Source organism: Eptesicus fuscus, chromosome 3, assembly GCF_027574615.1.
Source record: "Eptesicus fuscus isolate TK198812 chromosome 3, DD_ASM_mEF_20220401, whole genome shotgun sequence".
Lineage (NCBI taxonomy): Eukaryota > Metazoa > Chordata > Mammalia > Chiroptera > Vespertilionidae > Eptesicus > Eptesicus fuscus.
The window spans coordinates 143,797-171,557 of record NC_072475.1 but is presented as its reverse complement, the minus strand read 5'-3'; the positions used below and the strand labels follow the sequence as shown (position 1 = coordinate 171,557).

Here is a 27,761-nt window from a genome sequence, read left to right as displayed (position 1 = left end):
GTATGTGTTGGAAAACTTTCAAATTTTATATTGTTTTTGGTGGCTCACGGGGTCCCAGCTAAGCTCTATAGTCCAGGGTTCCTGTCACCAAAGAAATTCCTAGAGAAACTCCCAGGACTGTTGACAGGCTTGGTAAAGGGAATGGACCGGGCAGACGGTTTGCAGGCTCCCTCAGGATGCTGGCGTTGAGGGGACCTGGTGCCTTGGGCCAGTTAATTGCAGTTAGCCTGCATGCAGCCGTGCCCACCGTGGCATCAGTGTTAAAGACACGCTTCTGCCTGTCACACACCACTGCCAATATCAAATACCTATGTTCAGAAAGTTAACACACAAGAGTGAAGTTCCTTAGCCAGTCAGATGTTACCTGGTGGGGTCAGTCAACACCATTTACAATCTTTTTTGTAAGTAAGAAAACAAGTGTTGGGGTAAGTCAGTTTATTGATGTGCTGTAACCACCAGACACATTAACCAGAGGACTTGATTCCGAATCCGTCCAGAACCTGGAAGCAGGAAGGAACACCATGACGACAGATGACAGGACAAAACCGTGGTCAATCTGCAGGTGTTCCTTCGATATTTCAGCACGAGATTTCTCCTGGTGTGGACGTAATTTACCGTGAACATGATTTAGTCAGTCGTCACTTGTTTATTATTACAGCTGCTATAAAAACTTAAATTCTCTCATAAAACAGGAGGTACGCTTGTGAGCTCAGAACTTTAGCTGTAGGCACAGCTTGCACGTGGCTGTCGCTGATGTGAAACCACTGCCCTTTGGTTGATTCCATTTCAAAATCTGCCAAGGAGATGGAAGAATCAGTGTAAATGGAACGATTCCAGTTCACTTTCTGGTATGCCACGTTACCAGAACTGAACAGGCTCACCTTGGGGGACGTTCCCGCGGAGAACAAGGTCAGACAGGCGACTGTTTGCCGTTCTCGCCTTGGCGTAGGCAGTGTAATGCCCGGACCTCATGGTACCGCTGTGCTCCACGACTCCATACAGAGAGTACAGCACCCTGGTGCTTTCTTCAGCAACATTCTGTAGAACCGAACAGGACTCAAATGTTAGTTCTTATCCCATTTACACAGGAAATGTGGGCAAGATGGTGTACCCTACACAGAGGTCACCCATGAGGTTTAATTTGACTTTCTCTGCCCACTGAGCCAAGCCCACTCTTCCTACAAAGTAGCCACGGCCCTTTCCCAGAGGCATCGCTTCCTGCCCGAGTTCCTTCAGGAGAGTTGGGATCAAATAATCCCAAAGGCCTCAACCACTCTCACCCTTGGTCCTGCTAAAAGCTACCTGTCACTTCAAAACATCCAACCCCCACCCTGGCTTCACTGAGGGGCTGGCTCTGCCTCTGGAGCCTCAGTCCCTGTCCAGAGCAGAGGTGGCCCCTCAGACCTGCCCGTTACAGGCTGGATGGACGTGGACAAGTGTCTCCAGCTGGGGCCACCGTCAACTCCTCGACCAGCACCTGCCCTCCAGTGGTGCTGTGTGTACACCCTGCTCTAATCAGTACCTCTGTTCACTTAATGCTGCTTCACCCCAAATCCAGCTACCCTCCTTGGGGACTGTTCAGACCCTCAATACTGTCCCTGCTGCTCTAGTTTATCCTCGTCTCTCGGAGCTGTTCAAGGTTCTGACTGGAAGTCTGATCTCGTTGCACAGCTCTTCCAGCCTCGCTTAACCCGGACCCTCCAGTCCCATTTTCTCCTGCCTCCTTTGGTCTCGTTCCCAAATAAAACCTGTCTTCAAAGTGTAACAACAGCAGCATTGGGACGACCTGAGAGCTTAGAAATGCAGGTGCTCAGACCCCGTGTGGCTAGTGATTCCCTGGTGGTTCCGATGCCCATGAGCCTTAGAGAACTGAGACCATGAGCACCACAACCTTCCACACCCAGTTCACAAACCCACCCACACAGCTGCTGTTGCTAGGAAACCATTGTACATGTGGGCGGTAAGTTCATGAATTCCTCCCTCATCAGGTCCTCGGTGTGACTGCACAACCCTGTCACTTGTCCTTGGATGTCCTTCACAGAAACTGGCCTCACCTCCCACGGCAGGAAACAGGCACAGCCTCACCTACACTGCACAGGGCCTGTTCTCTTTTGTATCTTCAACTTCTACATTTTCCTCTTGACCTCCAAACCTACCTAAGTCTCCCAGACTTAAAAAAAAAGAAAAAAAAATGTTCAAGGATCTGCCATTTTTCCTTTTCAACCAAGCCTCTTGACGGACCTGCCTGCTTTATCCCCAGTATCTCCTGTCTCAATCCTTGGAAGTTACCAGCACGTGAAAAATTGGCCATGATCTTGCTACTGTTTAGTCCGTACTACTTTCCAGTCTTGTTCTCTGATACTCTGATGTCAAGGACATGTGGCCTCCCCTTGAAACCTGAACAAAGGGCACTGGCATTTTAGGCAAAAGCTGGATTCCTAATGCCCTGTACTCAAAACTACAGCAAAAGTGGCAGTGGCCTACGAACACACTAATTGCAATTCACTGCCAGCTCAGAAACCCCCTGCGGGCACAGTTTAGATGGGGAAGAGGAATTCCTGTCATTCAAGTTACGTGGATAAAGTAAGACTGGATGTACTTAGACTGGCGTGTTCAAACTGGACACAGACCTCCTACCTGGAGATCGACAGCCAAGGCTCTGGTCACCTCCCAGCTTGAAGCTCCACCTAGCACTGATGGCCCAATCCTTCCCAAACAAGAGCCCTTCATCAACTTTCTCCTCTCGCCCTTCGTGGGTTTCCCACATCAATGTATGGCATTCCCTCTGCCCACACACCCAGTCCTTCAGCCAGGCCCGGGGATCTACGCTCCGCCCCTTCCTGGGTCACCCTCGGCATTTATGGAAAGGCCTCTGTCTTATCTTGCAGGCCAATGGACCACAAATCTGGTTAATTTTTCTCCTGTGCTAGTTTAAGCCCAGCATCCACAGATAGAACTCAACAGCCTTCCAACTAGTTCCCCTGCCTCTAGTTGTTTCCTCCTCAAAGCCCAGCCTCCAGGCTTCAGCCAGAACCCACATAATTCACAGATCTTCAGTGGCCCGCTTCTGTGGCTCCACACTGCTCGCCTAATAAAGCCAGGTTCCTAGCTCAGCTCCCCACACTCCCCAGACCTCGCCCTGTGAGCTCCAGAACTGCTTGCACCCCCCATGCCACCTCACATGGCCACTCCACTCACCGCACCAGTCCCATGCCAGTGCTGGCTGAGACACGTCCACTCAACAGAACCTCCCTGGAACCACTCTGCTCCGTGTGCACCAATCTTACCACTGAGCCTCATTGAAAGACTGACTGCCCGTTAATGTCTGCTCACTGTTAGTTTTGTGCCCTCAGTTCCCCAGACAACATCTGCCACAATAATGGGAGTTGAAAAAATGTTGAGCTGTAATAAAGCTGACGTTCAAAACAATTCATCACAGATCTTGAAAGTCTGAAGGCACAGAAGCCAAAGGTCCATCCGCTCCGAAATGCTCAACTTCACACGTGGTGAGCTGCTGCTCTATTTGTGGAAGTAAGATGATTTCCCTTTAAAGGATTTTCACAAAAAGAACACTTTACCTACCTTACATTTAGCAGTACAAAAAGGAGCCAAATCTAAGATCTCCGGAAATTTTATGTGCTTGTTAATTTTACGTAGGTTAAAACCAGCCTGAAAAAGAGGAACGGGTTTAGGTTCTTGTCCTGCACAGCTGTGCATGCTACGGACACGGCAGCCCCGCCGCCCGACTTCAGTCTCTCACTGACTCGGAGCTGATGGGTGTGGCTCCGTGCACCCCACCCACACGAAGGAGAGCTGCTCCTGTGAGGAAACGTTTCTGCTTCGGCAACGAGGAGAGCCACATTAGACCTGAGGTTCTGATGCTGAAAAGTGAGCAGAATGCTCTTCTGAGAGGCACTCGGCCTCCACGGGGGCCAGCTCTAAGGGGAGCACGTAACTAAGGTTGGAGCAATGCTAACATCACTAAGAAGAGCAATGTGAACTCTAGTAAACAGAAGAACTATGCCTAAACCCTCCTCCTCCTCGACTTGCACCTTAATCAAAACTTTTGTCTTACAAACACATATATATTTACTTTCATATTTCTTTGACGTTAGAATTAAGAAGTAACAAAACCAAAGAAAAAGTATTACGTTTAGACATAAAGCAGGTGTTACATGTTTAAAATTCATTTCAGGCAACAAACGGGTACCTGCTGAAATCGCTTCAAATGAAGGGTGAGAACAGGAGGAGCGAGAGAAATTAACATCTGCTTTTTGGCATTGGTGTAAACATGTTTCTTTTCACCTAAAAAAGGAAAAAAATACAGCAGTGTGAACATTTTAGAACTCCAAGGCATTCAGTCTGTGATGAAAAAGCCAGAATTGTACACTTTCTGGAAAGGACCAGGTAAATATTTTAGGCTTTATGGACTAAGGACCTATTCAAGGATTTTATATATCAGATGAAAACTTCCACAAATTTTTACTGATGGAATTCAAAATGTAATAAAGTACGATAGAGTCTACTGAAGAAAATAATGCAATTACTTTTGGGGAGAGAACATTTAATTAACTGGGGTTCAAAGTTAAGTGTCTTCTACCATGAAATAACTTTCAAATATTTATGTATGAAAAGCATTTCCCCAGAGACCATACAAAAACAGGCGCAGGCCACAATGGACCTGTGGACTCGTTTGTCAACACCTGCTCTAAACAGAATGGTGGAATCAACAGTTTATTCTGTGTTGACATGTAAATACATGAAAAACTAGACTTGAAAATTAGTTTCAACGATTCTATCTAGCAAGCGTCCTTAAGCATCCACAGTCCCTGTCCCACTCCCCCAAGCCCCTCCTCATCCCTCTGAGGGAGACTAAGAAAGCCTTGCTCCCAGGACCTCGTGCTGGGCATGTCCCTTTAGTACCTGAGGAATATGAAAGTGTGGCTTCCTGGGAGCAAGGAGGTGAGGGCCATCCCAATACTGGTGGGAAACTGAGGAAGCAAGGCAGCCGCCACGACCCGGCAGGGTCCTGCTGTGACCATGCCCGGGGGACGGTGTACCCACAGGGCACGTGTCCCAGGGCACACTGTTGGGAAGCCCTACAATCCAGGTGGGGTTATCCGACCTCCCATTCGAATATTTAGACGGAGGGGAGTTTTCTGGTCCACCCAAGTCCTGACACCATTACTGCAGCAGTGCCCTTCCGACGGCAGAGCATGCCCCACACCGAGTGCTTTCTGTGAGGGGCCAGTACCTTTCAGGTTTGCCTTTGGTGCCCCACACTGTCTCCGGGTGCACACGTCACACAGCAGCTTGTTGGCATCTCGGAGCTTCTCGTTCTGGGTGAACTGGTACAAGCAGTGCTGGATGGAGCACTCGTCAGCACTGAATGCGTCCCTGTTCGCAAGGGTACAGAAAGCAGTTTCTGGGTCTTGGCCCACACACTCGTACAGCGTGGTCCCGGGAGCAGGGCTGCCGTTCAGAATCTCCAGATGGATGTCATCAGGGTGAAGAGCAGCATCCAAGTGCAGGTTCCGGAAACCCCTAGAAATGTCCACTTCCCCACCCCCCCCCACATCCAGGCAGGCACCGTTCAAACTCCCGGGACAGTCAGTGGGAGATGATGACAAAACCTCCAGGTCATTATCCACGCTGACACTTTTCACATCTGCGTCCTCTGTGAATTTTTGATTGTCGGTTACATTTTCTATCATTTTCTCTTGGCCATTCAAGTCGTTCGGATTAACACAATATTCTTTACTTATGACTTCCTCTTGGGAGATACGGTCGGACTTAATATCCGCTTCTCCCTGAACGGACATTCCAGCCTCACACTCTTTATCTTCAAGATGGTCGAAGGCACAGACATCATCGTTCAAATGAAGAACTTTTCCTTGAATTTTTTGTTGCCTTCGCTGGTTCTATGTAAAAAGCATAAAACATTTTTTTTTAAATTGAGAGAAGGAACGTACATGTACCACATCAGGTTCTCTTGCTTATTCATCAAAAACAAAGTTGATAAGAATTTATTCCCAAAACTGATCCTAAGAGTTCCTTTACTATCAGGGATCAAATAAGTTGGTTTTTTAAAAAATATATTTTATTGATTTTTTTTACAGAGAGGAAGGGAGAGGGAGAGAGAGTTACAAGCATCGATGAAAGAGAAACATCGATCAGCTGCCTCCTGCACACACCCCTACTGGGGATGTGCCCACAACCAAGGTACATGCCCTTGACTGGAATCGAACCCGGGACCCTTTAGTCCGCAGGCCGAGGCTCCATCCACTGAGCCAAACCAGTCAGGGCGAGTTTTGAAGAAAATGTCTTTGATTGAAAGTAGGAATAAACTATCAATCAGCAAACAACCGTCACACTAGGGCAGTGGTTGGCAAACTGTGGCTCACGAGCCACATGCGACTCTTTGGCCCCTTGAGTGGGGCTCTTCCACAAAATACCCATGGCCTGGGCGAGTCTATTTTGAGGAATTGGCATTAGAAGAAGTTTAAGTTTAAAACTTAAATCAGAATCTCCAGATGTTTGTCGTTGTACTGTTGATATCTGGCTCTGTTGACTAATGAGTTTGCTGACCACTGCACTAGGGCAAATAAAAATGTGCAGGATGTTGTTCTAAGAGGAGTGCTCTGGACAGAGGAGTAAACTGTTATACCCTGTAGTGACTTTACACAAAGCATGTCAAACTCACGGCCCAGCCAATGTAACGATATGTAAGAAGCGTTTTAATAAAAATTTCGTAACTTAATTTTTACAATGTCCTATTATACATAATTATTAATAACGAACTACAACGTTCGATAATGACTGATGACTATAATCGTGTTGCATTCATTTCCCTTACGCACAGACACACCATTTCTCTCCACCAATACTAGCAGCGAATATTTTAGCAGCTGATGGCCACATCATTGGTCTTGGACTGACTTGTTTGGTGTGTGCAACAGGAAATATTTCGCTTTCGGAGAACAAGAAAAATAGGTTTATTTGCGTTACATTTATTGGGCAGTTATTCAGTGTCTCGTAAGTTAATGTTCAATTAAAATATTAATTTTTATTAAAATGTTCTATTATTTTATGGTAACGATAACTTATTTCAGCCCTTTGTATTCAGCATGTCTCTAGTGAAATAAACCTACATTTCTATGACAACTGAAGCTTTTGTTATTTTGCAGCCACATAAACTTAAACCTTGTTTGGCCCGTGTGAGCCTTTGAGTTTGACATGCTTGCTTTAATGTTGCTTTTTTTTTTTTTAAATATATTTTATTGATTTTTTACAGAGAGGAAAGGAGAGGGACAGAGAGCTAGAAACATCGATGAGAGAGAAACATCGACCAGTTGCCTCTTGCACACCCCCTACCGGGGATGTGCCCGCAACCAATGTACATGCCCTTGACCGGAATCGAACCTGGGACCTTTCAGTCCGCAGACCGACGCTCTATCTACTGAGCCAAACCGGCTTCGGCTGACATGCTTGCTTTACACACACAACTCAGGCCGGTTTCCCTGAGGAGACAGGGATACTGTGGACAGAGACAGAGGGAAACATTTAGGAAACAAATGTTCCCAAGTCAGGGAAGAAGCAAGGAAGCCTTGTGTACATGGGACTGTCCATTTGCAGCCCATTTCCATGCTGAGGGGCAAAGTCATTTCATCAAGAGTCCTGCCTGAAGATGGGTCACCATCTGGCTGTAACTAAGAGGACAGGCCGTGAGGCTAACGTGAACAGAGGGGCGGAAGGGAGCACAGGACACAAACGGTCTCCCAGGTGCTTCAGTAAAAACAGAACCACCTGAAAGAAGGATGCGACACACATGATGTACTGTAGAACTGTACCCCTGAGACCTATATAATTTCAATAACCAAAGTCACCTCAATAAGTTCAATTAGAAAAAAATAAAAATGGGGAAAGAACATAAGTGAATACTTTAAATGAAACACAAATGACTCTTTAACATAAAAATGTGCTGAACTTCACTTATATTAAAATAAGTGGAAAAAAATAGCCCTGGCTGGTTTGGCTCAGAGGATAGAGCTTCGGCCTGCAGCCTGAAGGGTCCCGGGTTCGACTCCAGTCAAGGGCACATGCCCAGGTTTTGGGCTTGATCCCAGTGGGGGGTGGGGGAAGTGGGAGGCAGTGGATCAGTGATTCTCATCATTGATGTTTCAGTCTCTCTCCCTCTCCCTTCCTCTCTAAAATCAATAAAGATATATATATATATATATATATATTTAAAGTGGAAAATAAGCTGCACTAGGTTACTATATGCCACCATCAGACGGGCAGAAATCTAGATGTCTGAGAACACAGTGCCGTGAGGACCAGGAGAAAAAGCAAGTCTCAGATGTTGCTGGTGGGAATATAATTGTTACAGCCTGCCTGGCTGGTGTGGCTTGGGCTGAGCATCGACCTATGAACCAGGAGGTCAGCGTTTAATTCTCGGTCAGGGCACATGCCCGGGTTGCGGGCTCGATCCCCAGTGTGGGGCGTGGAGGAGGCAGCTGATCAATAATTCTCTCTCATCATTGATGTTTCTCTCTCTCCTTCTCCCTTCCTCTTTCTTAAATCAATAAAAATATTTAAAAAACAAAAACAAATGTTTGAGTCCTAAAATGGAAAGATCACGAATCTAATAAAGTTGCCCTGGCCGGTTTGGCTTGGTGGATAGAGCGTCAGCCTGCGGACTGAAGGGTCCCAGGTTCGGTGCCGGTCAAGGGCATGTACCTTGGTTGCGGGCACAAGGATGTTTGAGGCAGCTGATGGATGTTTCTCTCTCATAGATGTTTCTAGCTGTCTATCCCTCTCCCTTCCTCTCTGTAAAAAAATCAATAAAATATATATATTTTTAAAAAAGAATCTAATAAAGTAGAAACAAACAAAAAACAAAGTCCATAACCGTGTGCATAATTTCTAAAAGGAGATAAAAACATACTTGTATTTGATCATATTTTCCAAAAGAAACTCCAGAGAACACATGAGCTTATGAAGTGGTTATGAGTATCATGAAAGGACAGGGTCAAGAGGACTTGTACACATGAATGTACTTTTAAAGTTTGGATGTCAATGAATAAATAACTCAAAAATGTTAAAAATGAACTAAAACTTTTTTTAAGTTGTCCCTTTTGGTGGCATATACTGGAAGAGATTTCCAGCAGAGAACACTCAGGGAACTCCTCGGACTCCCGAGTGAAAGAGCTGCTATAAGACGAGGCCTATCCACCACGTCACACTCACACGCAGTCGCGCAAACGGGAAACTAGAGGAGTGTGGCCTTCTCCCTAATGACTCACCTTGGCCTGCTTTTTGGCTTGCTTCTTTGCTTTTTTCTGCAAGTGCTTGCTTATTCCCGTCGGAATATCATTTCTCTCTTTCATGTAAGTGTCGTTATCTTTTTCTTCCTCACTGTCTTTATCTTCATTCTCCATTGTCTTTTTCAGATTTTTATCATTTATACTTTTCTTACCACTCTTAAAATATGGAAAAAATGGGCCAAAAATAAAATTTTTCATTTGATGAAGAGACTTCATGCTACATAAATATTTTTCTACTCCTACTTTACAGTAATTGATTTCCCACAATGTTTGAAAATATACCCAGGACAAAATTGTTCATCTCAAATACTAAACAGCACTCTTCACACCTGACAAAACAAGCAAACCCACAGGAAGAAAAGTAAGTGCACGTGGAGGGGCAACGGCAGGCACGCAGCACACGGCGTTCGGCACGGGCCGCAGCCCGATGGAGCCTGTCCACCTCCAAGTGCACTTCCTGTCCCGTCATCTCCTCGTCCCAATGTAGGTGTTTCTTTTTATTCATTTTTCTCTTTGTGTGGAAATGACAGTTTTGGGGAAAGAAAATAAATTTGTAAGACTTTAATCACTAAGTAACAGTGATTAAAAGGAACCCTGATTCATATTTAGTTGAATAATGATTTATCCAAAATTCATAACGTTTTCTTTTTTCCTACTACTAGAAACCAAATTCATATGGCTTAAAACTGAGATAGTCTCTACTAACACCTGAGAACTTAGGACTGTAAGGGGTTTTAATATGAAGAAAATACATCTTTACATATAAACTAATCAATTTAACTATAAAGAATTCCAACCACAGTCTCCTCTTTTTTTGTAAAAAAAGTATTTACCCTATTCTTCATTCAACTATTTAAGAAAAATTCTCTTGCATGTGGAAATATGTCTGCTCCTCATTCCTTTGGGAGCAGAAATACCTCCATAACATGCTACATGAAAGGAGTTCTCAGGGCTGCCAACCTTACAGGACAGGTTGAGCAGTAGTATATTTCTCCTACATAAAAGACCAAAAAAAAAAGAAAGAAAGAAAAATTCTCCACAGGCTAGTGATGTACACACGGAGAAGGTGACAAGGCTCCCCCATAAAATCCACACAGGAAAACGATCTACTTAAATAAGATGAACTCAGCAGTCTTACCTGATCATCTAAAACTGGTAGAGACAAGTCAAGGAAAGACTCATGAACCAAGGAGACCTTAACCAACCAAAAAAGAAAACGTAAAAGGAAGGAAAAGGTTCACTGTAAACATCATATAGTAGGATGGGTGGCGGGGCCTAATCTTTGAAAAGCACAGCACTGAGAACTGTGGGTTCGGGAAGCAGAACACATGAATAACTTCCGAGATCAAGAGGCCGGTGCCAGCGGCGAACGGCGCCTGGCGGCCCGAGGACGGCTGTGGCGCAGCCTCTTTGAAAGCACAGCTGGCAGGCGGGGTCTTGGCAGTGAGTCCCCAGCACGACCGCCACTCACCGTTCTGCACTCGTCACACATGATTGTGCTCGTGAGCTCCCCACCGAAGATGCGGTCCACAAAACTCGGCACTGATTTTCTCTTCTCATAATCTGCACGGGGGAAATGTGTCATTACACTTACAAAATCAACTGAAGAAGCTACAACTTCTTAACCTCTCTAGCCCTAAAATTTTACTTCTTAATTTCCTATCTCAGACTTGTCTTTCTCTAGTCACAAAATAGCCATGATTTTATTTATGCTATAATCAACAGCACATACTGCACTTTTGAGCACAACAAACTTCACACTGTCACATCTCGGGAGAAAGAAAAAGTTCTCATCCAGGACCTAGTTAGTGAAAAACAACTGTGCAGGGCAGGGGGACGTTCTGTTTATCTGTCTCCACAGAGAAGCGAGCAGACAAGCGAGCTGGACGACACTCGCTCCCTTCCACACTCGGCAGCAGGCTGGGCGACAATGCGCGTGACCTGCTTTGTGGCGGCTCACTGAGCTCCACTTACAACCAGAGCAAAACAAACAAAGAAGAACCTTCAGGAAAATGTGCCAGACAAAATCCTCCTTTTATCTTCCTATGCTCCAGAAATAATCTTGATAAGTTTAGTGTAAAGGGACATAATCTTACTACCTGGCCACCCCTTTTTCTAAATAGATGAAATGTACATACTTTGTTCAAAGAGCAGATGTCAATTTATACAGACACACACGTTGTGACGGATAGTGACAGCAGGAGAGTCCTTCTGTCACCAGCCAGGCCCTTAGGGGCACCACAGAGGCAAAGAGTTGCTATCTGTTGATTCTAAATTGTGGTTTGCAATACAGTAGCCACTGGTCCTGTGAGCATTTAAATCAAATTAATTCAAATTAAGTGAAAATGAAGATGTGGCTCCTCAGTTGCACCAACCCCATTTCCAGGGCTCAGCGCCCAGCGGGGGCGACTGTGGCGCCTGGAGGCAGGAGTCCCGGCCTCACAGAGCCCCAAGACAGGCCGATGCCAGGCCGCTAACGGCCACACAACAGTCAGAGCGAGGCTGGCTGGCTCCACGGTAACAATCCAGCTCCTGCCCACTCACACAGACAAGTGTACTTCACTGATCACTGCTAACTAGAAGTTTAATCTTCTCAAAATCAAATTGTGATGTCATCTTAGCTCTATCTTTGTAAATGTCACTATAACATTGCATAAAAAGAATACGTCAGAAGTTTAATTTTTGTAAAATATCCATCTTTGAAGTACTGAACAATTTTAAAGGTCAATGGTGATAAAGAGAAAGTATGTTAATAACTGGATGCAAAGTACATGTGCAGGCATCTGCACCTAAGGGACAGAGGAACTCAACTACAGTGGTTTAGTTCAAAAAGTCAAACATTACCTTTAACTTTATTTTTTAGTTCTTCATCCAATTTTTCAGTAGAATTACCAAATGCTTTAAGAATTCCTTTACTCACTCTCTAAAAGTAATAAAATGAATATATGCATACTATTAAATTTAAAATTTTATAATTATTTTCCTTAGAAAATATGTGATCAAGTCAAGAAAGTGATCAAGAATTAGCTCTCCAAACTTACTGAATAAAAATTAATATTTCTAAAATCACATTTTCAAAATTAATTCAAGGAGCTAAAAAGAATTATACTTACAAGGAGCTAAAAAGAATTATACTTATAAAACCACTAACCCATGGAAAAGGCACTGTCTTATTTCAAAATTTTAACCTACTCAAACCAAAGCTTTCCGAACAGGCCCATCTCCTTTGCAGAGACCACTGAGCTTCGTCCTAGAGGCAGGACGGTTTGAGGAGAGCCACAGAGACAGACTCCAGCCGGAAAGCCCGCCCATCACTAGGGACCTTGAGGCTTCCTACAGTCCAGCTCCAGAATCTAGGAGCGAGGGGATGGTAGAATGGCTGTGAAGACTAAGCTATTCATATAAAATACTAAGCACAGTGCTTGTCATAAAATAAGAGCAAGATAAATATTAGTTGATATCACTACATTATTACTAATTATATTCACATCCCCAAGTACATTACTTTCCATCCTGGCAAGTAACAAAAACTTTAAAATGAGACAAATGTCCCGACTCATACAAAGTGAGATAATATATAGTAAATCTTCACGTCGTCAGTAGGTTCTGTGACTTTAAGCAAAACGACATATAACAAAACCAATGTTACCACCCACTAATTGACATCAAGAGTTAAGCCCTAAGGCTCATCAACGTGATAGCAACACAACAAGGACAACAACACGACATTACTCATTACTCGAGGCCACTGTGCTTCCCAGACTCGGAAGGCTGTGCAGAGTCCCACTCAGAATCAGAGTGAGGCGCTGCGTGGGAACGAGCTCGTGGGTGCGGCCCGGACCACAGAACCCCGAAGGACACAATGCTGGAACGTCACGCAACACAGAGCATCGTGAGGAGGAGCCTCATCTCTAGTGCTCGTCATCACTCTAGTGACAGCCAGACTGAAAAGGCTGGCGCAGAAAGAGTCTTCCCAATCCAATGGCCTCAGTAACTACTTTCACTGCTTTAATGCCCTTAAGATACCAAACGACAGGAGAATTAGTGAGAGGAGGTTATAAAACATGCTGACTTGGTGTTCTTCTGCTCTCATCCCATCCAGTAAGTACCGCAGCAGCTCCTGGCTGTCCTGCTGCTGATAGCCTTTGAAGCGCACTGCTCTACAGAAAAGAGGAAAACAGAGAAAGAGAAAAGTGATGATGAGTCCACTACAAGGGGAAACGCTTTTCACAAAGTCTTAGGATCACATCCCAAGTCTTTTTTTTTTTTCAATATATTTTATTGATTTTTTTTTTTACAGAGAGGAAGGGAGAGGGATAGTTAGAAACATCGATGAGAGAGAAACATCAATCAGCTGCCTCCTGCACACCCCCTACTGGGGATGTGCCCACAACCAAGGTACATGCCCTTGCTGGAATCGAACCTGGGACCCTTCAGTCCACAGGCCGACGCTCTATCCACTGAGCCACACAGGTCAGGGCACATCCCAAGTCTTGATGTGCTCTGGTTTCTTAAAATTTCTGTGTAGTCCAACACCACCCGTGGCAGATGCCACTGTCACATAAAGCACATGTTCTTTAATCCAAATGCAATAGCCGATGCTCTCATGTGTGCACTGGTTGGTTCTCGTGCTACGAATTTTCATAGAATCTCTCAGCATCTGACTCAGGCACTGAAGGCACCCTCCGCGCAGATACTCACTTCTTACAGACCTGGGAGAAGAGCTCCTTAGGCGTCACGACTCCCTTTGAGGTCTCCTGCATCTCACTGAGAAACTGGCTCATGGCCAAAGTAAGAGGGCCTGGAGGCTCAAGGTGAATTTCCAAGGGCTCCTGAAGACGGGAACAAAAAACACTCTCGTCATTCCAATTTAGGAATCATTTATTTTAGTGAAATGTAACTAGTTAACCTATACTGCCAATATGCCTGATTGAGCTGTCTATTCAAAAGTTCAAAATACACATCAACAGATGTAGAAAGGTTCTGTCACAGACTATTTTATGAAGAATTCAGTTCTACTGGTTTAGTTTTAGATGATCAGGGACTTAGAATACTTAAGAAGCAAAAGACTTAATGCAAAAGCTAAGGTGGAATTCATGTGGCTACACTTTTGTATGCCCGGGGCCTCACAAACATCCCCAACATTCCCAAGAAGGAAGCCACACACAAGAGCACAGCAGGACGCAGCAAAGAAGCAGCAAAGAAATAGGGAGGGTGTGGGGGGGGCTCCTTATACTTTGTTAGTCTGAAAGTCATTAACTTGGTAGCCTAAAACACAACAAACAAAAATTATGAAAATGAGCATCAATGCTTTAAAGTAACTTAAAATATGGATATTCACAGAGGAAAATTCATGATTATAAAGAAAATTTTAAAGTACATACTGTTAGTGCCAAGTCAGGTGGTTCAATTTTTACAATGGTTCCAGACATTTTTACTTCTTTCAGTAGTTCTCTAAGCACTGGTGTTTGTGACAAATTCTGCAATGTAGGATGGAAAAGGAAAGTTATCTCAAGACAAATTAACCCATTTGATCCAAACACAAAGTCACTCCCAACATTGCAATCTTGACTCTCTATCCAGGAAACAAGCAATGGATGCTCTTCTCCCCACTCTCCATGCTCATCAGCACTTCCATTCCGGGCACAAGCAGCCCCTGGGAAGGCATTCTCCACCACCCGCCTCCACCACGGTTCTCTCAGCCCATGCACCCACTGTTCTGTCCAAGGTTAGCCCGTGCCCCCGCCCCCCTACCAAGGGCAAGTCCTGAGGGCAGGGGTCATGTTTGTTTTGAACCCTTCAGCAGTGTTTTATTGACATGCAAAGTAAGCACTTCCTTGAGTTTTCTTTGAAAACATGTGAATAAATTACTTAAGGCGAAAAAACTCAATACTGGAAGTAACAAACAGGGAGATACTAGATTTTTACAAGAGAAAAATTAACGCTGGCACCTGCATAACTGCATTGAAGAAACACGTGTTCCCCAAATTACTGAGTCCTTTCACAGATATTTGAGAAGTGAAATTCATGGAAGTTTCTTTAGCCATGTTTTCCTTTTTCTCTCTCTCTTGTTCATTTTTACTCTCCTTTTCTAATTTTTTATTTTCAAGTTCAATGTTACCATTATCTTTTGCTGCTTTAGGGAAAAAAAAGAAAGAAAGAATGACTTAGCAAAATGTGTAATATAGCCATATCAAATGCAAAGTTACACTGAGGACGGAGTACTAGAGTTTGTGAATTTTACCCACTATTATTACTTGCCACCTGCTTGATTTTAAATGTTTTCTAATAAATATAAGTAAACTACCATCGAGAGAGAAAAACCAGTAAATAAAAAATACTCAAAACTGAGATGAGCATTAGTCTGGCAAATAAAACCATATAGGATATGCTTTTTAGCAAAAACTCCTTTGTTAATGCACAAAGTTTTCTACAAAAGAGCATATCTTACCTTGTGCAGCTGGAATACAGAGCAATCAAGTAAAGAATGTAGACATGAAATAAACTTTGTAATGATTTCAAAAACGCACCCTGAAGTTAGGAACAAACAAATGTGGCTCTGCCAAAGATACTTCTGTGATTGTAAAAACCTGCACAAACTTAAAGCTAAGGATGCATAGCACCCAATTAATTTAATTATGTGTGAAAAATACCTGAAAAGTATCTGGCCTTGTGAAGGACTTACGTACTTTACTTTTATATCATCCAAAGAAGAGTAACTTCAGTCTAAAGCAGGTCGACTTTGTCCTAGCTGGTTTGGCTCAGTGGAAGAGCGTTAGCCTGTGGGCTGAAGGGTCTCAGATTCGATTCCAGTCAAGGGCAACATGCCTGGGTTTTGGGCTCAATCCCCAGAAGGGGGATCAATGATTCTCTCTCATCACTGATGTATCTATCTCTCTATCCCTCTCCCTTCCTCTCTGAAATCAATAAATATATATATGTAATTTAAGTCTTAAAATAAAATAAAGCAGGTTGGCCTTAAGCCCCTATGCAGAGAGGACGTGACTGCTCATCAGTGAGACCAGACTCCTCATCACTGGGACTAGGTTATTTCTGATTCCCTTCTAATTCCAACACTTTAGAATTATCTATATTTTCAGTTTTACATCCTTAAACCAAAAATAGTCTCATAGTTTAAAGTCAATCATAATTAATATTACTCAACTATATGCAATACTGGGTAGTCCAGTAAATTATTCAAATATCAAAAGCTATGTAAGTCAACATTACAGTATCTATTAAGGAACAAATGATTTTTTTTACCTGATTCTGGAGCTGTAATACGGGCTTGTTTCCTCACATAATCAACCACCTGACCCAATCGGTTTGAACTACAATACTGGACCTCATCATCACATAGGTAACACCTGTGTCCCAAAGACCACAGAGAAAAAAGTGACAAACTAACAACCAAAAAGGGCACAAATTATGATTCCTGGAATCCAAAGTGTATAACCATCAAATTATTTTATTAGAGAAAATAAAAATAAAACTTGTATGTTTTCTTAAAGAAGCCTGTCCATATTAACTCTGGTTTACTATTAATAACATTAGCCCAAATTATGGCTACATATAAATACTGTGAAAAATACCCCAAACAAACATACTAGTAGTACTCGAAATGGCTACTTATAACATTAAAGTCAAAAGTTTTCTCTATGCATAGTTCAAAGAACAAGCCTACATCATCAAAATTAACAAATTTTATAATCTATCTATAATAATAAAAGCATAATGTGCAAATCAACCGAACAGCTGAACAGCCGAACAGCGGAACGACCAAACAGTGGAATGACCGTCCAGATGACCTTCCGGACAAAGCCAGGGCAGCGAGGGCTGAGGCAGCCGAGGCAACGGAGGCCTACTCTTGCACGAATTTCGTGCATCAGGCCTCTAGTTGTCAGATAATGTTCGTGAACATTGCTGTGTAAGTGGTTTTTAAAGATGTGAAAATTGTCATGTAAATTCACTGCCAAAGTTTTATTATACCCTGTTAGTCTGGAATTTGTTCTTGGTGTCCCAATTGTTAAGCTAAAAGCAACCGACCATACGCTTTACAGTATCACAAGCAAGAGAAAAGGATGAGGGCTCCTAGTCTCCTACATGCTACAAGTTTTATGCTAGTGCAGTGGTCGGCAAACTCATTAGTCCACAGAGCCAAATATCAACAGTACAACGATTGAAATTTCTTTTGAGAGCCAAATTTTTTAAACTTAAACTTCTTCTAATGCCATTTCTTCAAAATAGACCTGCCCAGGCTGTGGTATTTTGTGGAAGAGCCACACTCAAGGAGCCAAAGAGCCGCATGTGGCTCGCGAGCCGCAGTTTGCCGACCACGGTGCTAGTGCAATACTAAGCAGACGCTTCTCATAACATCAGTCTCCAGCCTTCTGCAAGTGGTGAGTTTAAACAAACACACAAATGTTAACTTTCTTGCTCCTTTAACATTTCAAATACCTCCCTTCTCCAATGATTTCCAGCCAGGAAGCTGAAACTCACCATACACTCCAGTTGTCCAAGCTGAGCACCAGACAGTGGGGCTCGGACCTTGGCGTCAGGTAGTGCTTCAGAGCGTGCTGCTCCTGGGAGTTCCTGCCGCATCCCTAGGGAACCAGCATCGCCAGCGTTAAGGCCACAGAAGTTCACCCAAAGAGGAGGGAATTCATACTCTATAGTGAACAAGAAGTGGCTCGAGAAATTCTGCCTTGCTCACAATTTTGAAAACACAATGTAGACTCTAAAGAGTCTCAATGTTGTGAAAACCGAGGCGTGGAGAAAACCACGCAGTAGGAGTGCTCCTTCCCTGAAGCCTGCCCTTCCAGTCCCCACAGTCGTTCACTGGGTCTAGTTCGGACTCTGTATCGGCTTCCTAAATAGTATTTTCCTAACTTCAACCTCTTTGTTCACATACATATTTTTTCAGTTTAATGTTCATAAAACAAAGCTCTGTTTACATGCTTAATTCAAAAATTATAAATTGTTCTTAAACTCCTACTCAACAAACCTGATACCCTCTGACCGAACCAGCTCTCCAGGCTTAGGTCCATCCTCCTCCTGTCCACGTACGTCTACCAGCTGACACACTCGGCATCTTCCCAACCAACAGCATCTTGTTCCCGTGATTCCCTTCACGGAATCCCTTACCGCCACTGCCTCTGCTCAAATCCCACCCAGTCTTCCGGATCCCGCCCCAAGGCCACCTCCCTCAGAATTATTATGCTTGTCCTCCCAGAGGAAAACATTATGTTCTTCCAGTGAATACTCTCCTACCAAATATGGTGTAAATTCCTGGTGGCATTCCTTACTTTCTACCTTATATTAAAGTTGCTAATGTTTATGTCCATCCTCCCCTGAACTGTAAATCCTGAAGGCACAAAAAATGAGTTAGTCTTTCTATTATCAAAATTATCTAGAAAAAGGAAAGTCAATTAATTGAACAAGTAAATGAGATTTTTTTTATAGTTCCAAACTCAAACTAACTTTTTCTTTTGCTTCTTTATTGTTTTTTCCTCTCACTGACCCCCTCCACCCCACACCCTCCAGGCCTACCACACTGTCCTCTATGCCCATGGGCTATGCACATATGCAAGTAAATGAGAGGTTTTTAGGCACAAGATCTAAAGTCTTATTCGTAAAAGAACATGCATTTCCTGCCTGTAGCTGGTTGGGTCCCAGCTAAGAAATGCCCCTGGACCGTGCGTCTGCCTGCACCAGGCCAGCTCCCATGGACGGCACTACAGTGATGGGTCCTGTTTTCAGGGCAGCTAAAATACACTTTGGAGGGGGACTATCTGTCCGTGGCTTCTAATCCTGTAACTATGATATAAAGCACTACTGATAGTTCATCCCACTCAACATTTAATTCTAAAATGAATTAAATTTGACATTAATTTTGAGACTTAGTATCACCATTGCAAATCAACTGAAACATAAGAATGAAAGAATTGTCTTAAGACAGCAGCTGAGAATCACAGTGCAAAAGATCACTACAGTGGGACAAAAGTAATAGTTAATATTGACTAGGAATTTAAAGGGTAGCAAAATAAATAAAATGTAGAATAAATTTAAAGTCGCAAAATATATTCCTGCTCACCAGATGCATTTAAGAGGTTTCAATGAAAACCTTTCAAGTACAAATAAGTAAATGTGTTCTTTGCTAACAATCTTTACACACTGTCTGACACGATGAGGCGGCACCATTTACCTCTCCAAAAGGCTGACAGAGAGAACGCTGCCCGGACGCAGAGGATTGCTAACAATCTTTACACACTGTCTGACACGATGAGGCGGCACCATTCACCTCTCCAAAAGGCTGACAGAGAGAACGCTGCCCGGATGCAGAGGATTGCTAACCATCTTTACACACTGTCTGACCACAATGAGGCGGCACCATTCACCTCTCAGAAAGGCTGACAGAGAGAACGCTGCCCGGACGCAGAGGAAGTGCGCCGCTAACACTGTGGCAGGGACACGAAGTGACACGGCTGCACTGGGGACAGGTAAGTACCACAAGGGCCCAGCCACTGGCTCCCGAGCACACTTCCCAGAGAAATTAATTCTTAAATCCACATAAATACTGGTACACGGCGTTCACAGCAGCTTTACTCATAAATGCCAAAAATGGGACCAGCCAGACATGCTGCAAAAGGTGAGCAGTTAAGCAAGCAGCAATACAATTAAACCACCCACCACCACTAGCAATAAGAGAACAAACAGACTTACGGTACACAACCTGGATGAATCTTTGGTGATTATGTAAGTGAACAACCAATCCCAAAATGTTGTATACTATATGGTCCCATTTACATAACATTTTTTATTTTTATTTTTTAATGTTTTTATTGATTTTTTACTGAGAGAGGAAGAGACAGGGAGATAGAAACATCGATGAGAGAGAAACATCATTGATCAGCTGCCTCCTGCATGCCCCCAACCGGGGATCGAGCCCACAACCCAGGCATGTGCCCTGACCGGGAATCAAACCAGTGAGCTCTTGGTTCATGGGTTGAAGCTCAACCACTAAGCCACGCCAGCCAGGCTGTATAGCATTTTTTTTTAAATACTGACAACAGAGTAACTTTTATTTTATTTACTTATTATTTTGTAGTTGTTGTTGTTAATCCTTACCCGAGGATATTTTTCCATTGGTTTTTGGGGAGAGTGGGAGAGAGAGTGGAAGACAGAAATATCGATGTAAAAGAAACACATCGATTGGTTGCCTCCTGCATGAGCCCTGACCACGGCCGGGCCAAGGAGGAGCCTACAACCAAAGTACATGCCCTTGACCAAAATCGAACTCAGGACCCTTTGGTCCACAGGCCGACGCTCTAGCCACTGAGCCAAACCGGCCAGGGCTGTATAGCAATTCTTTAAAAGACAAAATTTTAGAAATGGAGAACAGGCTAGTAGTTGCCTGAGGCTGAGGGGAGGGACAGGAGGAGTGAAGAGTGTGGTTATAAAAGGACAAAGAAGAAATCCAGGTGATATTGGAGTCATTCAGCGATTTTTTTAAACATTTAAATATATATTTCGATTGATTTCAAAGAGGAAGAGAGGGAGAGAGAGAAACATCAAGGATGAGAATCATTGATCGGCTGCCTTCTGCACGCCCCTACTTGGGATCAAACCCGAAACCTAGGCATGTGCCCTGTGACCTCCTGGTTCATAGGTTATCGCTCAACCACTCAGCAACACCGGCCAGGCCCATTCAGCATCTTAACTGTTGTGCTTGATATAGAGGTCTCTCTCTCTCTCTCACACACACACACACACACACACACACACTCTCTCTCTCTCTCTCTCTCTCTCTCTCTCTCTCCAAAAAAAGAACTCAGAAGATCTGATTACGATTGATGGATCATATCAACGTTAACTTACAGACAGTCCTCGGGTTATGTCGGACACGATGTACGTCGTTTACGTTGCCATCTCCAATTTATTTATATTAAAAAAAATTTCCGTCATTTCGACGTATGTACATACATATGTGCTTTATGTTTTTTATTATTTATTTACCACAAGTAAAGATCAGGAATCGTTATCTTTCTTTCAAAGTTTTTTTTACTGTTTCACTTCATTACTGCTGTGTATGTGCCCCATGTGAGTGACATAGGTGCTTATGTAGGTGGGTTCTGACTGACAGCGAAAATCGCGTTACGTCACGCCGTAGGAACAGATCTCCGACGTAACCTGAGGACCTACTGTACTGGTTATAATACTGTATTAGTTTTGCTAAAATGTTACCACTGGAGAAACTGGGCAAAGTGTGCAGAGATATCTCTATTATTTCTCACACTGCATTGAGTCTATAATTATCTCAGTAAAATTTCAATTGCAAAACAAAGGACTCTGCCTCATCTTCAAGCTTTATGGCAGAACTGGCTCGCAGCCCTGTTCCCTAACCAACACAGGTGACCATGAGACCGACCTCTAGTGCGTGCATACCTGGGAGCTGTTCTGCCACCCAGATACCCCCACCCACAAGTCCAAGGCACTCCCTTCTCCCAGCTGCCTGCTGACAGCTCACAGCTCGGTCTGTCCATCCTCAGGAATTACCCTGAGAAAGGAAGCTGGCTTGGCTAAGGGTGGTCCCCCACCCCACCTGTCCCAACACCAAGGGCAGCCCACATCCAAGGACTAGTTTTGCACAGGTACCAAGACCACGGCTCATCCTGAGACTAGCTGAGGCCCTGAAGGTCTGCCTCTTTGCTCCCCCTCAGCCTAATCCTGCCTCCCTCACAGTTTTCCTGGTGAAGATACACTGCAAACACACCCCCGGAAACCACCTAAATCTCACAAACCTCAGTCCAGGCACCTGCTCCCTAGGGAACATGGCCTATGCGAGCTGGCATCCTACTCACCATCCTGTACTTAGGTAACACCTTCTAAAACAAGCTCAGTTTGTAAAATCCCACAATGATCAACATCTAAGCATACCTGATGGCCGCATTTAAGACACAGCCAAACTGAAGGGTTTTCTTCTGCTTCTTCTTCAGATTTATCTTTCACTTTATTGTCTGTCTTACAATCTTGGCAAATATTCCATTCCACATTCACTAAAGCCTTTTTCAGAAGACCTTGTTCCAATCCTTTTCTAATGTGTCTGCACACAGGTTCTATTAAAACAAATAACACGAGTGATGAGATAAAATACAACTTTCTTCAGAGAATCCCAAAGCTTACCTTTCATTTGAACTTCAAATATGAATTTATCCTAGGTACAAATTGTTAGATAATCTGAAAAATAACATTTTGTTTGGTATCTGAATATTAGTTGATTATGTGAGAAATCTGGAATTTTGCTATTTTTTGTAGTCCTACATACATTCACTTCGATGCATTTAACTATTTCCTTTAACTGAGGCCTTTTATCATATTTATTATCCTCTTTATTTTAAACGTTTGCAGAGAGGTGCTTGCTCAGTCAGCAGGCCCCGTGCTGAGGCAGGTGCCAGGGAACCGAAAGAACCAAGCTCAGCTCTTCTCACTGAGGAGCTCACACTCTGGCAGGAGAGGCAGGAAAACAAATACATGCACAGGAATCCCAAAGTACGTTACAGTAGCACAAGGAGAGGAGACGGCAGCCACTGAAAGTTTCACAACTGTAGATAGCAGAAGAGAACTATGAACTCATGGTCTTTTTTATCAATGGACTAATCATGCCATTAAAATGCTGAAAACTGTTAAACGACATATAGGATGTGTCATTTATAATAAAAGGCTAATATGCAAATAGACCGAATGGCAGAACAACTGGAACAATCGAACAACTGGTCACTATGACGTGCGCTGACCACCAGGGGGCACGCACGGAACATGGCAGGAGTCGGTTGCGGTGGGATGGTGGAGGTGACCAGGGGCGCCAGACCAAGATGGGGCGCTGGTGGTTACTGAAAATTCTTTGCTCCCGCACCACGGTCCTGCCCAGCGCTCGCCTCTGCTGCGGACGCTGGCCCCGCTCGCACCCACTGCCAGAGCCCAGCGCTGGTCCCAATTGCTCCGCGCCGTCAACGGGTGCTAGCAGGGCGCCGTCAGCGTATGGGAGCGGCGGCCGCAGGAGTGGGGCTGCAGGCAGACGGGACTGGGGTGGGGGGGAAGGTACCACGGCAGGAGAGGCCGGGCGGGGACGCAGAGGATGGGCCAGGACCTACTCCTGTGCCTACTGCAGCCTCATAGCCCACAGTTCCTTTCAAGGTGCACGAATTTGTGCACTGTGCCCCTAGTGTATTAGATAAAAACATTAAGTTGAAATGCAAATTACAGCCCTAGCTGGTGTGGCTCAGTGAATAGAGTGTCAACTGTGGACTGAAGGGTCCCAGGTTGGATTCCTGGTCAGGGCATATGCCCGGGTTGCGGGCTCAATCCCCAATCTGAAATCAATTTCTCTCTGAAATCAATTAAAAAAAAAAGAAATGCAAATTACAGAACAATAATGTACACTTTGATCCCTTTTTAAAAATTTTTTAAAATATATTTTTTATTGATTTCAGAGAGGAAGTGAGAGGGAAAGAGAAAGAAACATCAATGATGAGAGAGAATAATTGATCAGCTGCCTCCTGCTCACCCCCTACTAGGGATCAAGCCCACAACCTGGGCATGTGCCCTTGACCTGAATCGAACCTGGGACCCTTCAGTCTGCAGGCTGCCGCTCTATCCACTGAGTGAGGGTGATCCCATTTTCACACGTTAAAAAATGGCCATTTAGACATAAACATCACTTTGAAGGTTCAATTGGTGGAATATACCTAAAGGTTCAGAAGTATCATCAACTGGAACAGTTTTTCCCTTTATCCGTTTCTTTCCCATGTTGGCACTTCATGGATTACTTCCTGACACAAAACAACAATCTAGAAAACAAGATAAAGTTAACTTGATTAAAAAAAGGTCATTTGTACTTTTTCTGAGACAGTAATAGAACTCAGCCATAGATAACAGTTTACATGTTTATCACACACTATAATAATAAGGTAATATGCTAATTAGACCGGACATCTTCTGGACGTCCTTCCTGACGAAGCTGTGGCAGGACAGGGGAAGCCAGCCAGGGTCCGATGCCTGTGGGCAGCTGGAGGGAAGCCAGCCCGGTCCCGGGTGCCAGAGGGAGGCTGGTGCCAGCAGCTGGGGGGAAGGAAGGCCTACTCTTGCATGAATTTCGTACATCAGGCCTCTAGTCACTTATAAAGACCATTCACATATATCATGTAGTTTTCAATAAAAACTCTGAAGTAGAGAGAATAAACAGTACTACACTGGTTTCCTAGCTTATGAAACGGATTCTTAGTCAGGTTAAGAGGTCTTCAAAAGCCCTGGCTGGTTTGGCTCAGTGGATGGAGCGACGGCCTGAGGACTGAAGGGTCCCAGGTTCAATTCTGGTCAAGGGCACATGACTGGGTTGTGGGCCCGATCCCCATTAGGGGGCGTGCAGGCGACAGATTCTCTCTCATCACTGATGTTCCTCTCTCTCTCCCTCTCCTTTCCTCTCTAAAATTAATAAAATACATTATTTTTAAAAAGAGGTTTTCTTTTTTAATATATTTTATTGATTTTTTTACAGAGAGGAAGGGAGAGGAATAGAGAGTTAGAAACATTGATGAGAAACATCAATCAGCTGCCTCCTGCACACTCCCCACTGGAGATGTGCCTGCAACCAAGACACATGCCCTTGACCAGAATCGAACCTGGGACCCTTCAGTCCCCAAGCCGACGCTCTATCCACTGAGCCAAACCGGTTAGGGCAAAAAAGAGGTTTTCAATAAATGTGAAGGTTAGGAGAGAACCCAGGTCTTCTTACTCAGACCTGAAGTCTCAGCACATGGCATCATTTGGATTCAACTTCTCACTAAGCATACGTGGAATGCGTGGCACGCAGACAATGTCCTTCCCTTCTAAGTTGCCTTTCTTTTTTAAAAGAAAAATATATTTTTATTGATTTCAGAGACGAAGGGAGAGGGAGAGAGAGCTAGAAACATCAATGATGAGATCATTGATCAGCTGCCTCCTGCATGTCCCACAGAGGGAATAGAGCCTGTACCCTGACAGGGAACTGAATTGTGACTTCCTGGTCCATAGGTTGATGCTCAACCACTGAGCCATGCTGGCCAGGCTAAGTTTCCTTTCTTAGCTCTGAGGTCTATGCAAGTTAAATCAATAATTTCTCTAAGAAAAATTAAAAATAATTCTGAAAACAAACTATTAAAGTGAGTTAGAAAGTTTGCAAAATAATTACCAGGCCAAAAAGAAAACAATGATAGATTGTTCTGTGTTTTCCACACCAGGATTTCCTATATGAATACTACCCTATATGGGTATTATACAATAATTTATTATAATCGCATTGTCAGATATTTATGTTATAAAGTCAGTTTGGAATACCATGACACATCAGGTCTGTACCTCCTTAGGCAACAATGCAAAATTAGTAAATGTGAAAAATACTGAAAGTACACACAGGTTTACAAATTTTAAATAATAGTAATGATTTTGAAAAGTTGTACTTAACATACATTACAATAGCTTAGTGTCAAAATCACTGAATATCTGACCTGGCATGCTTACTAAAATTCTGATTACATTAGTGTATTACATATGTTTTGAAAACACTTCCCAATTAATTCTGCTACTTAGCTGTCACCATGTCTTGTCTTAGAGTCTTACAAGTACTCCTCTTTTAGCTCTTAATGGGTTAGTGTAATTAAAGGTAATTCAAAAGGCCTGTATGAAAAATTAGTACCACATCAAGTAATTGTTAACCTTTACAAAGATAATCTAAAATGTAACAAGTTTACAAAGTAAATAAGTAAACAAAAGAATACAAAATATATAGGTATATATAATACAAGGTATATTTTATGTATGTTTTCTTGCCCTAAAGATAACATTTAACATAACTTATCTAGAATTGTAGAGTTTAGGGGGGGGGGAATACCACTCAAGTTCTTGCCTCCAGTCAAACTCCCTCTAACCTGTGCTGCATTCTGGCACCAGAAACATCTTCCCATGATGCCATTTCCATCACATCACTCCTGACTGAAAGCATTTAACAGGCTCCAGTCCACATTCCCCAGCCTGCACTCAGGGTCCTTCACAAGTTGTCCCCAATGCTCTGCAATCCTGACCCTCATTACTTCTCAAAAAAATAACAGTGAAGTTTAATCATAATCCCTTTCATGATCACCATCTCATTGGCATTTCACAACAACTCTGTACACGGAGCATTTCACCAAAGGAGGAAACTCAACAAGATGATGAAGGACCACAGGGCGTCAGAGATGTAACCAAGGGCAGACCGTTCTCTCCCACCCAGTCAATCCTTGGTGCTCTCCCCTCCAAACACCTGACTCTGACCCCGAGCTGGGGCATCTTCAATCTGGACAGGTGCAATTTCTCCACCTGGGATCTAAAGGTCCGGGAAAAGGAGCGGTTTTAGGCATTACCTCTGAATTACCTAAAACAGCGTTAGCAGGTCCTCAAGAAACACTTCCTGCATGGAAATACCTGACGGACTAAGGATGATCACATGGTGCATAGGTACGTACAAGAGAACGAAGCAACCACGTGGAGAATGGTGGCGTCTGCCGCGTGAAGGCAGCGCTGTCAGAACTGCTTTGAGGGAAACTTGAAGGATGAGCTGTGACTGGACAGTGGTGGTGACTTCAATGCTGCGGAAACAGCCCCAGTAAAGTTTTGACAACTGTACAGGGCATCTAGTGAGTCATGGGAAGAGAGTACCGCGGGCACCGTCAGCTGTAAAACATCAAAAATCTACTAAGCCCGGCCGGTGTGGCTCAGGGGTTGAGCGCCGACCTATGAACCAGGAGGTCAGGGTTCAATTCCCGGCGAAGGCACAGGCCCAGGTTGCGGGCTGGATCGCCAGTGTAGGGTGTGCAGGAGGCAGCCGATCCATGATTCCCTCTCATCAAGGATGCTTCTCTCTCTCCCACTTCCTTCTTCTCTGAAATCAATAAAAATATATTTCTTAAAAAAGCATGGAAGCGTCTGGACTGCTGTCAGCAGGTCTGGACTGTGGCGCCGAGTTTGGGGTCCGACCCTGGAGCACAGGTCGCCGAGGTGACGGCCCGCTTCCCCCGCGCCCCAGCCCTCTCCTCGCAACGGCCGCCATCCTCGGGAACCGCGGGCCCCCGGGGCGAGGGGGGCGCCAGCACCCACAACTCATTGGGCAGCTCCTGGAAGTGACAGGACGAGGCCAGCGAGGCCGCGGCGCCAGGCGAGGCCGGGACCCGCGCTCCGAGCGAGGCGGCGGCGCAGAGAGCGAGGCCGGCAGGAGACTCGCGTCCCGGGCGCAGGAGGCCGCGCGGCCAGGCCACGACTCACCCGCGGCGACGACGCCCATCCCTGCACTCCTCGCGGGCCCCGCGCGGCCGGCTCCGTCCTCCTCCCCGTGGCGAATAAGAGGCGACGGAGCGGAAGCCGGAGCGG

The 27,761-nt window shown here is 44.4% G+C and overlaps 1 protein-coding gene and 1 non-coding gene across 12 annotated transcripts; one reads left to right on the top strand and one right to left on the bottom strand.

The window, feature by feature from the left end:
- Nucleotides 1-420: 420 nt before the first annotated feature.
- USP16 (ubiquitin specific peptidase 16) lies at nt 421-27,743 on the bottom strand. Of its 11 annotated transcripts, none has more exons than XM_054713237.1 (19): nt 27,657-27,742; nt 26,861-27,068; nt 24,071-24,172; nt 22,263-22,441; nt 17,826-17,929; nt 16,590-16,693; nt 15,278-15,462; nt 14,711-14,806; nt 14,028-14,158; nt 13,399-13,486; nt 12,171-12,249; nt 10,798-10,889; nt 10,465-10,521; nt 9,306-9,482; nt 5,255-5,921; nt 4,211-4,305; nt 3,583-3,669; nt 882-1,038; nt 421-793 (listed from the first exon to the last, which is right to left on the bottom strand). In XM_054713237.1, the coding sequence occupies exons 3-19, from the start codon at nt 24,129-24,131 to the stop codon at nt 672-674; spliced, it is 2,481 nt and encodes an 826-aa protein (XP_054569212.1). In that variant the 5' UTR covers nt 24,132-24,172; nt 26,861-27,068; nt 27,657-27,742; the 3' UTR covers nt 421-671. The 11 variants fall into 11 exon arrangements, with proteins under 11 accessions (XP_054569212.1, XP_008158571.2, XP_054569222.1 ...); XM_008160349.3 differs by having other exon boundaries at nt 15,278-15,459; XM_054713247.1 differs by having other exon boundaries at nt 26,861-26,983.
- On the top strand, nt 10,195-10,328 carry LOC114229244 (small nucleolar RNA U109). The gene has a single exon (XR_003615328.2). It is a non-coding gene; the product is annotated as a small nucleolar RNA U109 (small nucleolar RNA).
- Nucleotides 27,744-27,761: the final 18 nt, after the last annotated feature.